Source organism: Microcebus murinus, chromosome X, assembly GCF_040939455.1.
Source record: "Microcebus murinus isolate Inina chromosome X, M.murinus_Inina_mat1.0, whole genome shotgun sequence".
NCBI classification, from domain to species: Eukaryota; Metazoa; Chordata; class Mammalia; order Primates; family Cheirogaleidae; genus Microcebus; species Microcebus murinus.
Window position 1 is genome coordinate 3090822 of NC_134136.1, and position 15232 is coordinate 3106053.

At 51.5% G+C, this 15232-nt stretch overlaps 1 protein-coding gene across 1 annotated transcript in view; it reads left to right on the top strand.

Annotated features, from left to right (window-relative positions):
* The first annotated feature begins 2625 nt into the window (after positions 1–2625).
* STARD8 (StAR related lipid transfer domain containing 8) overlaps positions 2626–15232 on the top strand; it is a 73283-nt gene continuing 60676 nt past the window's right edge. The window contains exon 1 of the mRNA XM_012736264.2: positions 2626–2850. Coding sequence (XP_012591718.2) covers positions 2806–2850 — 45 coding nt within the window. The 5' untranslated portion in view covers positions 2626–2805. The remainder of the gene's footprint in view (positions 2851–15232) is intronic.

Below are 15232 nucleotides of genomic sequence, written 5' to 3' on the forward strand. Positions count from 1 at the left end.
ATCTTTTTCTTTTTCTTTTTTCTTTTTTTTTTTTTTTGAGACAGAGTCTGGCTCTGTTGCCTGGGCTAGAGTGCTGTGGTGTCGTCAGTCTAGCTCACAGCAACATCCAACTCCTGAGGTCAAACGATCCTGCTGCCTCAGCCTCTCGAGTAGCTGGGACTGCAGGCATGTGCCACCATGCCCGGCTAATTTCTGTCTATTTTTAGTAGAGACGGGGCCTTGCTCTTGCTCAGGCTGGCCTCTAACTCCTGAGCTCCAATGATCCTCTCTCCTCGGCCTCCCAGAGTGCTAGGATTACAGGCGCGAGCCACCTCGCCCAGCCTAATTAAGATCTTCTAATGCAGTGGTTCTCAAAGTGTGGTCGGAGACAAGAATCCCTGGGGTTCCCTGAGAACCTTTCCAAAAGTCAGTGAGGTCATTTAAGCCTACTTATCTGCAGGAGGCAGGATGTTGTTCATATACTTCAACCCAAACTGTATCTTGCATAAGACAATGCAGAAACAGCTATGAGAATCCAGCTTTCATCTATTTAGCCGGACATTAAAGAGAATAGCAGAAAGTGTAAAACCTTGTCACTCTTCTCAGTAAATTTATTTTTGTTTGGAAAATATTACCATTCTTCATAGAATATACAAGATATAGTCTAAAAAACCTCCCATGGAGATAGGTACTATTATTATCCCCCGTTTTACTGATGGGAACGCTAAGGCAGTAACAGGCTCAAGGTTACCCAGTTAGAGAGTAATGGAACCGGGATTCGAATCCAGGCTGTCTGCTTCCAGAGTTCATGGGCTTAACAACCTCAAGGCTAAACTGGCATGAGAGACCCAGAACGGAAGCCTCGGTTGCCTGGTTTCCCGGGTCAGCGTGGTGTGCAGTGCCCTGTCGTGCCTTCTGAATGAATGCCCAAAGGCACAGCTGTCGCGTCTCCTCCCAGGGGCCCAGATGGGGCTCAACTCCAGAGAGCAGAGGCTAGGCTGCCTTCCTAGGTGGCCAGGCTACTTCTCCTCCAACAGTTGTCCCCTGGCCTCCGTCCTCCGGCCTCCAGCTGCAGGGAAGAGGGTGTGTGCTCTTTTTCTGCTCTGGCTTTTCCTGTTATGCCCGCCCCGTGCAGGGGGCTTCACCCCATAAGCCCGTGTGCAGGCAGAGCCGGAGGGGAAGGAGCCACATGTCTTGGCCCTTGCTCTCTGTCTTCCTGACATGGCACTACAGAACTCACATCTGAAATGCCCTGAGGTTAGAAGTAGAGGGAAGGTGGGAGATCAATTAATGCAATCTCCTGGAGGTAAAAGTGGGGAAACTGAGGCCCACCGAGTAAGCTGTAAGCAGAGCTGCAGGGACTCTTACAGACCCTCTGGACAAACCTCAGGACAAACCACCGATGACGAGTCCTCGAAGGTAGGCAGAGGCTTGTTCAAAGCAGGCTAGGACCTTCCAGGGTCCCAGGCCTTGGCCCTTTGCCTGACCAGCTTGGGTCTCTGAAAGGCAAGGGAGGCCAGGGGGAGTAAGTTATTCTGGGCCTCGTGACGACATGTGTCCCCAGAGACGCAAGCCTGGCCCATTGCCACGGGGTCCCTGGGATCCTTCTGGCCACCAGCCATGGCACCCTGCCTTGTGAGGTCTAGGGAGGGGCGAGGGGAGGATCATTGCTTCTTAATGGCTTCCTGCCCAGAAAGCCTCTAGAATGCCCTGCTGCTAACTCTCTTTCCGCTGAAAGAACTGACTTTGGAACGTGTAGAGGGTTCAAGTTTAGATTCTAGGCTAAACTTCTGGACTTGAAGGGTTCTGAGCATGGCAGTGGATAAAGGAGGGAAGTCATCATCTCTTCAGCTATCTGAGCTGGGAGAGGCAGGGGGATGAACGAAATGACCTCTGAGGACTCAGATTCTCTTTAGGGCATTACCTGATTTCCTACAGACTCCCAGAGGCAGCTTGGGGGTTCCAACAGGATCTGTAATTGTCCAGAATGGAGTTTCTTCAAGGCTTGCCCTGGACCTAACCCCAAACGAGTCACACAGCAGACTTGAGACTTAGAGACCTCTAAGCGTGCCTCTCATTGTCTAGCTAGGAAAACTGAGACCCAGAAGGAAGGAAGGAGCATCCCTGAGGTGCCAGGGTGAGTCACTCCTGACTTTAGAGCCGGTCTGGAGAACGCGCGCGGATGCGGGGGCCAGAGCTCCTGTCTGAGAGCGGTCGCTAGGGCTGCAAGCGTCCCCTTCCACTGCCGCCTTCACACCTTGCTGGCTCCTGCCTGGGCTGAGGCTCTCCTTCCTTGCTTCATTTCTCTGGCGCTCTCTGCACAGTCCCTGCGTGGCCTGGCTTGTACTGGAGGGGGCAGGGAGCGCGGGGCGGCAGTGGGGGCGGCCGGCAGGCGGGCGGGCATGCCGGCTCGCAGGTGGCGGGGCTGGTGGGTGAGCTGGCAGGCGGGCCGGACACCAGGAGCCGGGGAACTGTAATGTTCAGGGAATTTCAATTGGCATCGCTGTCCAGCCCCAGCCAACTGGTTAACGGTGCCGAGTTTGAATCAGTGGCCCGCCTCCTGGTCCCTCCTCCTTCGCCGGCCTCTTTCCCTCCCTCCCCTCTTCCCTCCCGAGGCAGCCCTCCGGGAGGCGGGAGGCGCCTGCAGTCGAGGCAGCTGAGCTCAGGCCGGCCCTGCTCTCGCCTCTCCGCTCCGGCCGGCTGATGGAGCGCAGGGCCAGGGCTGGCTCTTGCTGAGCCCCGGGTCCCCTCTAGCCTAGTCCCCGGAGAGGGAGAGGCCTGTGCCCAGCAGAGCCGCCCGGCCCCGGCAGCTCCCCACGCGCTACCATGCCTCTGCTGGACATATTCTGGGCTTGCTTCAGGAAGGCGAAGGTAAGCGGCTGCCCAGCCCCAGCCCAGCCCGCTGCTCAGGGGGGTGGAGGCAGCTGGGGACCTCTGAGGCTCCCACGGCTCTTGGAGCTAGAAAGGCTTGAGTTCAAGTTTCGCGTTGTCACTTAACCGGCTCTGTGACCTTCTGCTACTTTCCCATGAAAACAAGTAGGCTAGCTGGCTCTTTTTCATAAAACTGACTCTGTTGCTTCCCGGGCGTTGCCACAAGGACGAGATACTTAACCTGTCTGAGCCTCAGTTTCCTCAGCTTTAAAATGAGGACAACAGTAGTGCCGACCTTATAGGGTGATGAGGTTGGTGTTATTGTTCCCATATCAAACATTCGCAAATACAAGAGGTAATGTGTATAAAGTTCCTAGTGCGATGCCTGGCATGGGGCATTATTATTATTATTATTATTATTAGTTTCCATAGACAGACATATATCAAGCATTTACTCTGTGCTAGGCACCATGGGAGCTACACAGACAAAAACGGACATGGCTCTGTCCTCAAAGAGGAGATAACAAAAGTGACAAATATTTATCAAACAGCTACTAGACAATGTGCTACATAGTTGGTCAGTAAATATTTGTTGAGCGCCTACTATATCTTGGCCGTGGGGGACACATGAGCACAGGGTTGTGTAAAGCATGATTTCTGCTCTCAAGAACCAGGGAAATGATATGCGTTTAGTATCCACTGTGTACCAGACCTAGGCACTTTTAATTCATTCCTGTGGGGGTGATCACTGCAATCCATTGTTTTCCTGCTTGTTGATAAGAAAGGACACTGTGAACTCTTAAGAAATATTTTCAAGGTCACTCAGATATGACTGATGGAGATGAGATCGGAGCTCCTACGTCCGGGCCCTTCTTGACACTATGTGGTTTCCCACAGTCCAGCCCGGTAGGAAGACTTTCAAACCACTGTAAGATGGGGTGAAAGGAATGCTGGGACCTTTGGGAAGGAAAGATCCATTCCACTGGGAGGGACTTGGAAAGGTTTCACAGAAGGTCACATTTGGGCTGAGCCTGAGGCTGAAGGAAGAGAAGAGTTTGTCAGTCCAAAAAGGGGGGAAGGGCTTTGCAGGCATGCCTGGCAGAGGGAACTTTGTGAGCAAGAGTTTGGAGGTCGGGAAGGGCTTGTGTCATGATATGGCTCAAGAGCAGGGTTCGAGGGGAGAGGAGCTAGAGAAGGAAGCAGGGGCTGCCCCCCACAGGGTTTGGAATTGACCTGTGGGCTCACGGTCCTCACCTAGTGGGGCCCCAGAACGAAATTTTTCACCCTTCTGCGGTACAATGAGACAAAAGTAGGGATGTCGTGCAGTTTTCATGAAGTTAAATTAATTCAGTTCAAAGGACTATTCTTTATTTAGAGATTGTTGTGTCCTTCCTGTGGGGGTGAGGGTTCAAATGATCTTTCTTCTACAAAATAGGAATGAGAATTTTTGAAAATGTCTGTCCTCAGCAAAACAAAAAAACTTTGTAACATGCTGACTGTTCCCCTGTTCATTTATTTCAAAATTGTTTTCCTCATCCATGAAATCCCAAAGTCTGGGGACTACTGTTTTGGGGGTGGAGGCTGATTTCAGTAAAGGAGGAATATAATTAGTTGGACTGTTTTAGGGAAAGCTCTCCAGCGGCAGCAGGTGGGTTGGTGTGGAAGAGCCCAGGAGGAGACGCGGAGGCCAGGAAGTAGGTGGTGGCTGCAGTGGCAGTGAGGACTGGTGGGGAGCAGATGATGACGACCTGGAGGGGAGAACTAAAGTGTCTTTAAGGTTTGATGACTGAGAGGCACCACTGTCCGCTATCCTGGCTAACCATCCTGGGTGCTTGGCATGCAGTTAAATCCCTTTTCTCTCATTACCCCAAGTTCTCAGACATCCAGCAAACGTGCCCCAACCCACGTCAGCCTCTTAGAAATTGTCAGGGTAGGAGAGCTCCAAGAGAAGGTCGGGGATCTCTATCCCAGGTCCCAGATACTCACACACATGCACACACTCACTCTGTGCATGTCCGCCGACGCAGCACATACACATGAATTTGTGCACACTCAGCTATGCACATGTATGCACCGGCATGCCACTCAAGTGTGTATACACACATAGAGACAGACACACCTATACCTAGGCACAAACATGCACAAATGCACATGCACACACAGGCCACGTGCATATACAAGCACATGGACTCACACACATGCATGCATTCATATGCAGAAGTAGGCACACGTGCACACACATGCATACCCTCCCACATGCAAGCGTGTGGGCATGCCCAGAGACACACAGATCCAGGCACATCTACAAAATTCTCTAGATGTACAGAGGCGTGCACATACTGCAAAGGCACATGTGCATACACATGCGCATACACGGGTCTCTGGTTGCATGTGTCCTTGGCATGTGCAAATCAACACACGACCAGATCTTGGGGCTAAGAGGCAGCCTGCCAGACCCATGCACAGGCTTGGACTTCATGCTCCCTTTTCCAATACTGCTGCTTTGAGGCCCCAGCTGGGAAGGCAGGCTCTCTGGGCTTGGAAGCCCAGTCAAGGGCATGGGCGGCTCTGAGCCACCCTCCCTCTCTGAGCCCGGCCCCGGTGAGTAATCGCAAGCTGTGGGGGAGGTGACTGAGGGAAGGGGCATGGCCGTGGCAGAGCCTGCTATAGCTAAAAGGACCCTCTCGGATCATCTTGTCCCTTGGCTGCCTGTAACTCCAGAGCAGCTCAAAGCAATCTTGGGGCCTGTCCTTGCCTCAGTTTCCTCGTCTGCAAAATGGCACTCATCGGTGCCTGCCTCACAGAGATGTAGCATGGAGTAGGTGGTCAATACACACGACTTGTTGGAAGCAGATTTCTAAACTGTATAATGGGGGCACCAAAGCAAAAAGCAAGGCTTATTCTGTATCTGGAAACTCCAGGGTTAGGGGCTCAGGTCTTGTCTGCTCTTATGCCACAACTGCCTCCGCCCCCTCACCCCCCCTGTGCCCCCAGGATACTGGGAAGGTGGCAAGAGGCCAGGCCAGGGCTCAAGATTGCTTTGAGCTGCTCTGGAGTTAGGGGCAGCCAAGAGACAAGACGTTTGGGTGTGAGATGAGCCCAACAGAAATAGTCCCATACGTGTCTGATGCGCCCTCCCCCGGTCTCTGTCTCTCTCACGCACACACACGCACAACCATTTCTTTGATGTGTCCCTTTGCTCCCTTTCAGCACCTAGCATGAGTGCTCAGATCATGAATCCTCTCTCATGTCACCCTCTTCATTTCAGGTGGGCATATCAGGTCCTAGAGGGCACTGGCCTGGCCAGGTCGAGAATCTGGCTGGAGCGCCATCTCAGCCGTGGCCTCTGGGTGACTTTGAGAGGGTCAATGCTCTCTCCTGTGCCTCAGTTCCCTCCTCTTATAGCATAGGTGGATGATCACACAGTATCAGAGAAGGTCCAACGTGGCACCCGCGGCTTCCCCGCTTGTGGTGCTCACATATCAGGGCACGCGTGTGAGTGCGTGTGCACACAAGGGCCCTCCCGCGTTCACCCAGGCACACGCCCTCAAGCACCCTCTCCCATGGATGCTCGTCCCCAAGTATACTGGGACTCCTACGTGACTGCTCTCGTGCCTGGTTGCCTGGGCACCTGTGCCTGTGGGCGTGAGCTCGCGCATCCCTTGCGCAGGCTCACGTGCGCGTACACACGCAGGAGGGCACATGAGTGCATACAAACTCTTGGGGTTGGATGCCATCTCCACATTCCATGTAGGAGTCCCCTCTATCACGTCTCACCAAAGGAATAGCCAGACACTGTTGTATACCTCCAATGATGTGGAGCTCACTACCTCTGCTGGTAGTCTGTTTCATCTTGGGACATTGCTGAAGGTCCCTTAACCCAGTCTGATGTGAGCGTGTGTGTCTGCCGGTGGACAAGGCCCTACACCCCACTGAGGGAGGTTTCACCCCCAGGGCCCTCTCTGCAGAGTTCCACAGCCCAGGCAAGTAGTGCGCCAGCTGAGTGGTATACTAGCTTGGGACATGTGTAAAAAGCCCGCACTGTCTGTGGGCTGTCCCTACGTGGCTAATTGAACGTCGCCTAAATACTGGACATGAGCCCTGTATCTGTGAGGCACAGGTGCATGGACTGAGGCAAAAGAATAGGTCGTGGTAAGGTTATTAGTGCAGATGGAGTTAAAGAGAGTTGTGAGTCGGTTTCTGGGCGATCCAGTTCCGAATAGAAGGCAGCTTGCTGTGGCAGACAGCACTGTGGACACAGTCAGATTGCCTTGGATGTCATGCCCACCTCTGCCACATCTAGGCTGAGTGGGCTTGGGCAAGTCCCCTCTCATGAGTGGACAAGACTTAATGCAGTTGCCAACAGAATGCCGTACAGAAAGCCCATGTGGCAGCCACCCCCTCGCATCAGAATCTGAAGGGACGTCCTACAGAAGGACAGAGCAGGGGCTTCCTCAAGGAAGAGCAGGGCTGGAGACAGGAGGAGGAAGAGGCACAGAGCCAGGGGACTCGCCCTCAGTGGAGGGCTTGGGTGTGGACGGTGATGGGAGGAGGGGGCAGAACAAGAGACTTTGAAACTTGTGTGCGCGAGTTCGAACTTGGTGCTTGTGATGCACTGAAAAGACCAAAATATCTAGAGTGAGAAGACAGGGAGTCAGGCCCTCCGCCTATCTGAGCCACAATTTGCTAGCTGTGTGAGCTCTAGAAAGTTGCTCCACTTTCTGAGCCTTAGTGTCTTGCTCCATAAAATGTAGATAATAGTAGTGCCCGCTTTGTAGCCTTGTTCTGAGGCTTAAATGGGTTAATATGTATAGAGCCCTTACAAAAGCGGCACAAGGTAAGTCAGCAGGAACCATTTGCATTACTTGTTCACTGGGGATAATCATGATTGCACTTCACGAGGCTGTAGTGAGGATCAAATGGAGTAGCGATGGCGAAACCGGTTGAGATGCTTATTTGTTGTTATCCTGAATGAAATGCAGGGGAGGGGCTTGCTCAGGCTGGGGATAGCCTTAAGGAATTCATTCCCTCACTCATTCAGCCAAGTGATATTTATTCAGGGCCTACCATGTGCCAGACACTGTGGCCTGGAGCAGATAGATAACGGTGAGCAAAATAACCACAGGTCCCTACCTAATGGAACTGTCTACTGGGCATAAAATGAGTTTTCCCCACTCACAACCCGAGTGCCCTGTTGGCGGGCATGATTGACTCAGTCTGGAACATTTCAGGATATGACACTGATCAGTCACCAATTTGAGTCTATCTAAATCCCAACTGGTCCTTAAGGCAGAGGCATAGCCACACTGGGGTCCAATTAATTCGTCTAAACAGCAAAGCCTGGAACAATCTTGGGGCCAGCCTGGGAATGGGGACGGGGACGCCCCTTCCAAATTTGCCTGATCTGAAACTGCTGACCCTTTCCTCGTCTCAGCACAACAGGTGCCATTTGCTCAAGAGTCATCTGAGATGGGGAGTGGGAGAGATGCGATGGGCATTGGGAAGGCGAGATGAGGAGTAGGAGGCAAGGCTTTGACTGTGACCCGCGTCTCTTCAGATACAGATTCTTACTTTGCCTTCAGCCTCTTTGATGCCAAAAGGCATACACATGGCAGTGCTGGGGGTGGAGGGCGGGCCTCCTGTGGCTACAGTGGAGGCTGTGGAGGCAGAAGTAAGCTGGAAAGGCTGCAGATTAGCAATGCCAGGTTTGCTTTTTTCCCCAAAGATTAGAGAAAGAACTAATACTAGTTAATATTTACAGAGCACATACTACGTGGTGGACAAGCTGTTATTCTCATCATCTTCATATTACTGAAACACAGAAAGGTTTGGGAATTTATCCAAGGTCACACAGCTATTAAGTGATGAACTTGGGATTTTTAACCCAGGTAATCCAGTTTCGAAGTCCACTATATTTATATAATCTGTGCCTCAGTTTCTCCACCTGTAAAATGAGGGGAGTTGGATTGGTTTATCTCTGAGAGTCTTTCAAGCTCTGATACTCTCATTATATTTCACATATATTTCTCTGAACTTCCAGGCCAAATGAAAAAAATAATTGGTCCTCCCAGCAGCCCCTAGAGCCTGAGAACAGCTGGAAGCCTGGGAATTTCTGGGAGCCAGGGTCCTTCCTGCATTTCCAAGTCACTCATAGCAATAACAAGGAGCAGCAGCTCAGGCGGCCTGCGCTGGGATTTGGGGTCAGAGGTTTCACGCGGGATGGGGGAGTGGAGCTCCTCGACCCCATCCATCTGGCCAGTCCCTGAGCTGCTGCTGCTGCCCGTGACCTTGGATTGCAGGTCAATCTGCAGTTCTGAGGCTAGGGCTGCCGAGGGGCAGGGGAAAGGAAGTCCTGCACTTGGGGAATGGGGGTTGAGGCCCTGGAAACGGGTGTGGGCTGACTTTCCCTGGCCTTCCTGCTACTCGGGCTTGGTCGCCCTCTGGGAGCTGGAGAGAAGAATGTGGTAGGATGATAGAATATGGTAGCTGGAAACAGGACACCCATCCACTAGCCCAGGGTCTGCCTCTTCTCCTCTCTGAGCCTCAGTTTCCTTATCTATAACATGGGGAGAACATTCCCTGCCTGCCAACTGATGACAGTGATGGCACATGTGAAAATGTCTGCCACACAGTGGGTGCTCAGTAAATGTGAGTTCCATGTGAAGACAGTTGATTGGCTGTTCTAGGTGACTCTGGGCCCATGGTTTGGGCCCTCAGTTTTTCATCTATAAAATGAAGAAAATTTTTACCTGCCATTTCCTTCATTCCCTGGCTGAGGGAAGCCTAGAATTGGGGATTTCTTGTGGAAGTAAAAGGGCAGTAGAAAACGCTGATGTTATTACCCTAAGGCTGAGGAAGTGTATCTTTTGGACATTTCCCCCATTCCTCCTGTCCCCACCCCTACTACCACCCCTGGTCAGACTAGCTCAGAGTCTAGAAAAGAGGCTCCATCCCACACGGGAACCACTGTATCTCTCCGCTCCAGCCCTTCCTACACTCAGGCTTCCACGGCCTCTCTCCCGGAAAGACTCCCAAGCTCTGAGCCGGAAGGAGGCTCCCTGTTGGCTGGTGGGAAAGTCAAGTCTTTGGGACATGACATTCCTGAGATTGTCCCGAGAACCCCTGGGGCTTGCAGCTGCTGCTCACTCTCCTCCGTGGCCCTGCTCTTGGCCTGCTGTGGAGGCTGGAAAAGGCTGGGGGGGGGGGTTAGCGGCCCAAAGGAGCCGGGCCTGGAGCGGCCCTGCAGGCCAGGTCAGGGAGTCGGGCGGGGCAGGAGGGAAAAAGACCCTGTCAGAACTGGCAGGAAGAAATTAAGGGGAAAAGAGCCCAGGGCAGCAGGAATTTCTGTCAGGGAGGTGACTTCCAAAACCATCAGTATTCCTGAGGCTACAGGCCGAGCACCCTTTTTGGAGGTGGATGAGTCGGTCTGGGCCCACAGTGGTCAGGAATGGAGAGTCAGGTTTCCGAGAGGCCCACACACTCGAGGCTGCTATGGGACGGCGAGAACCCCCAGTGAGCAGACAGAGGGGAGACGGGCCCTTGAAGGATTTCTCAGGAGGCTGTCCCAGACTCTGAGCTCTACATACAAAAGCCTTCTGGAAGTCATTTCTTCTACTACGCTTTCTCAGCTGGCATTGTCCCTTACCCTCTCCCTTGTATAGAAGGATAAGAATTGTCAGGGACCCACCTATCATTATAGGCAACAAGTCTGAGGCCCAGGAAAGAACTGGTCAAAGGTGAAGGTCAAGCCCAGGGATATGGTCTGTCCATCCTTCTTAAACCAGGTCTCCTCTGCTCTTTCCAGGGGACATATTGGCATTCTCCAGGACTGCATCCCCCTACTCCCAGCAGACATCACACCCTGAACATAAGCACATGTCCCCAGGCCATTGCATGGGGTTTAAAAGTAGCACTATGACACCAACGCTCCATTTTAAGACCTGGTGGCAGGCTCAATCCAGCCTTAGCCCACACACAGTGCCCCATCTGCCCAGCTGTCTCCACGCTGGACTGTGAGCTCCTCTAATGACCCAGCCTGTGTCCTATTGACCCCTGTGTCCAGTGGCAGCTCGGCCCAACACAGCCCCTATTCTAGGCCGAGCCTAGAGAAAGGTTGCTGGGTGCATAGATCACACGTGCACACTCATGTTCGCACAAGTGGCCAAGCCCATGGCAGCCACCTCCCAGCCGAGAGACCCTGAGAGACAGGGGAGTCAGCTCCAGAGGGGTCAGGAGAGCCTGCTTCCCACAGCGGCCGTAGTCTGTGCTGGCGAAACACAGGCTGGGCCTGGGGGCAGTGAGAGCCCACTGTGAGGGAGGGCGGGCCAGGCTGTGAATAGGGCTCTGTGTGGCCCAGCCGAGAGGGCTGGGGAGGCTGGAATGTGAAGAACGTGCTCCCATGACTGTGGCCCTAGGCCTGGCTCTATGGCACGGGGCCGGCCAGGGGTTAGGGGGGTTTGGGGGGCAGATGGGGGATGGGTGGAACAGAGAAACCCAGCAAGGAACGGACAAAAAGCCTCTCTAGGCCTCCCTCAGATAGTAAGGGCTGGGCCTAGAGCCCACGGACTGAGCAGACAGGACGCTGAGGCGAGTGAGCTCCGTCCCAGCCACTCACGGCCGAGGGCGCCTGGCTTTGGACAGAGCCTGTCAAAAGCCTCTCAGCTTGTGTCCAAGCTCCCCCTCTTAGCCCTCTCTGCCTCTCACCCAGCCACCATCTTCCGCTTCTATCCCCCTTTCATCTCTGGCTTTGTCTTTTTTACTCTTTTGCCATGTTTCCCTTCTTCTCACAAAAACTCCTGATCTTTCTGGCCACTCTATCTCCCACGACACTGACCGCATCTGCTTCACAGACCCCTTGAACTCAACAGTTCCAAGGTAAAATTCACTACAGGAGGAAGATTTCCCTCTCATAGACCCCAAACCACGTTTCCCTCCATTCCTGAATTCAGTCAACAGCACCCTCGTGCACCCAGTTGGCAGGCCAGAAACCTTCAAGTCATCCTTGACTCCTCTCCTCTCCTCCTCACAGGCCCCCATGGTAGTGCCTTTGGTTCTACCGTGTGAACAGTCTTTATATTGGTCCTCTCTTCACCATCCCAAAGGCCACCGCCCAATCCAGAACCTTATCCTCACTGTCGTCTCCCTGTCCCTCGTTTTGCCGAGCCCCTCATTCTCAATCCATCCTTCACTCAGCAGATAAACATTCTGACACATGAATCTGACTGTGTTACCCCCCTGTTTAGGCCCCTTCAATGGCTTCCCATTGGGCTCTGGATAAAGTTCCAGCTCCTTAAGATGACCTGCAAGTCCTTCATGATCAGGCCCCTACCTGCTGCTTCAGACTCATTTCTCTCTCTGTCTGGAGGGAGTGCTCTACGTCTGGGCTACACACAGTTACTTCCCCAAACCACACACTTTGACACCTCCTCGTCCTTACCTATGCCCGGGTTCTTTGCCCCTTGTCTGCCTGATGAACAACTACTCAGCCTTCAAGACCCATTCCAAATGCTACCTTCTTCATGAAGGTCCTCGCGACAATGTAGCCCTAACCCCAGCAGTGAATTACTCCCTTTGCTCAGCTCCACAAGGCGTCAAGCTTTCCAGTAGTACTTATTAATAAGTACTTACGTGAATTGTGAGGATTTGTGTGTGTGACCGACTCCCCCACTTAGCTGTGAATTCCTATTTTTTGAGACAGAGTCTCACTCTGTTGCCTGGGCTAGAGTGCCGTTGCGTCAGCCTAGCTCACAGCAACCTCAAACTCCTGGGCTCAAGCAATCCTCCTGCCTCAACCTCCCCAGTATCTGAAACTATAGGCACGTGCTACCATGCCTGGCTAATTTTTGTATTTTTAGTTGCTTGGCTATTTTTTTTTTTCTATTTTTAGTAGAGACAGGGTCTCGCTCAGGCTGGTCTGAAACTCATGAGCTCAAGCAATCCTCCCATCTCTGACCCCAAGAGTGCTAGGATCACAGGCCTGAGCCACCGTGCCCGGCCAGCTGTGAACTCCTTGAAGCAGGGCACATGTCTGATTCACCTGAATCCCTGAATACCTAGTGCAGGGCCTATCCCTGAGGAGGCACCTAGTGAATGGATGAATAAATGAATGAATATGTGAATGAATGACCCACTAGATAGGAAAATTGTCACTGCTAATCCTGGTCTTTCTTTAGAGTAACTGTCTTTTGTAGCTGCTGGACTCCTGGCCCCTAGGTTCAGAACCCTCAAGTGAGAGGGACATGTTCTACAACCAGCAAACAGAAAGGGCCTTCACTCTGTAGCAGAACTCTCTCATGCAAAAGTTCATACATCATCTTTTCCTGAAAGTCTTTGAGTTACTAAAATTGCATCAGGATCAAGGTCGAAAGCAGAGTGGGACTCATGGTCCTAGCCCAATCCATACTATCCTGGACCCCAGAGAGAAAAGAGTAGGATGCCATAAAATTAGGAGCCTATAGACCTCAAGCATAGACTTGGTTTTGACATTTACTACCTGTGTGACCTTGGGTAAGTCATTTCACTTCTCTTAACCTTATTTTCCTCATGCAGAATGATCATGACGGTTAAAGAAGGTTGCTCATTTGTAACCTGTAAATTTCTGTGTAAATTTAAGGCCTAATTATGTCTTGAACTATCTTTAATTCTGTTATCCCTATGCTGGGTTGGGCTAGTAAGGCAGGGGAGTAGGAGATCTAATACGACTCTGTTCCTTCCTCCTAATTTTCCAGAACAGTCACATTTAGGATATCACAGGGGCCTGCCTTCTCTTCTTTTTCTTTTCTCCTCCCTTTTTGTTCACCACTGAGAATTATACTGACTTGCTTAATCATCATTCTACTTTGTAACTTTGTATGGGACTTTCATATCTGTCCTTCTCTATTGGTCTTTCACTTCTGGTCACATCTATCAAATTCTAGAACTTTCCATCTCCTTCACACTAACATCCCTCAAGAGCCTTGCCAATGAACACTAAAGGATCCAGCCCCCATCCCTCCTGTCTACTGTGGCTGATTGTGGTCTATAAGGGGGCATCTGACCTCTAGTCATTTTAGGGTGATCTAAGGCTGAGACAAATCTCCTAGGATTAGGAAGCATTGTGATCAAGTGTCTGCACCTGGCATGGCAGTTATCGTGCAGAGGATAAGAGATTAGACACATACTATGGCAACTCCTTTTCTGACAACCTTTCAGTTGGTTTTGAGATTGGCTGCACAAAGGCAGAAGAACAGGCAAAAAGGCCCTGCTACCTCTAAGAGGTCCCTGTATTTCCTTCCTTCCTTCCTTTTTCTCTTTCCTTCTTAAGTATTGATTGAATGTTTCTCCCACTACCATTTTAGGCCAAGCTACTGACGTCGTTTGCCTGAACTGCTCTAAAAGCCTCCCCACTTCCACTCTGGCCCTGTAGTCCGCTCGCCACCCAACAGCCAGAGTGACTTTTTGAAAGTGGAAATCAGATCCTGTCCTTCTCCTGCTCTACACCCTGCAATGGCTGCCTACTGTAATTGCAATCAAAGCCAAAATCTTCACCCCGGCCTTCGAAGCCCTACGTAATTTGGCCCTTGCTCCTCTCTTTAGCCTTTGTCTGGAATGTTTTGCACATTGCTGACACTTTCTTGTCATTCAAGTCTCTGCTCAAAGTTCACCTCCTCAGTGAGACCCCCTCTGGCCACCTCCTTATTCCCCTTGCCTGATCACTCTCTATCTCACCCTTTAAACTTTCTCCTTGGTTCTTGGCGATGCCCAAAATTTCCTTATTTCTTTGTTTACTTATTTATTGCTTGTCCCTTCCCACTAGGAGTTCGGTTCCATGAGGACTTCTCTGTCTAGATCAATACTAGATCCTTAGCATCTAGCATTGTCCTCTGTAGGGCATTGGTATTCTATAAATGTTTGTTGAATGAATGAATTTATAAAGTGCTTAATCATTTTTAAAAAGTGCTTTCATGTACATTAATTTCTCACGAAGCCTGTGAGGTCATGCTTTTTACTCTCCTAGTCTCATGGATGCAGAAACTAAGCCTCAAGAGGTTATGAGTGATGTCTAATGCCACATAATCAGTAAGTAGGGGAAGGTAGATCTGAACTTGGGCTCTCCAATTCTAAATACTGCTCTTTCCACCAACACACCTTGCTTCCAGCCTGGTTGATGCTATACCAGGGTATGTGCCAAGAAAATGCTGACCTATGCTTTGACAATCTTTATTGTCAGGCCTTGGAACAGTACTGTGAGCTGTGGCAGACTGTCTCCAATCCCCTGACTTGGGAGCACTCTCCATTCAGAGAGAGTGAAGTGAACCAGAGGAAGCAGCCCATGGGGTAGGAGAAAGTACAGTTGTATGGAGTGGGCAGTCAGGAGCCTGGGATTCGGGGCTCCACTTTGATT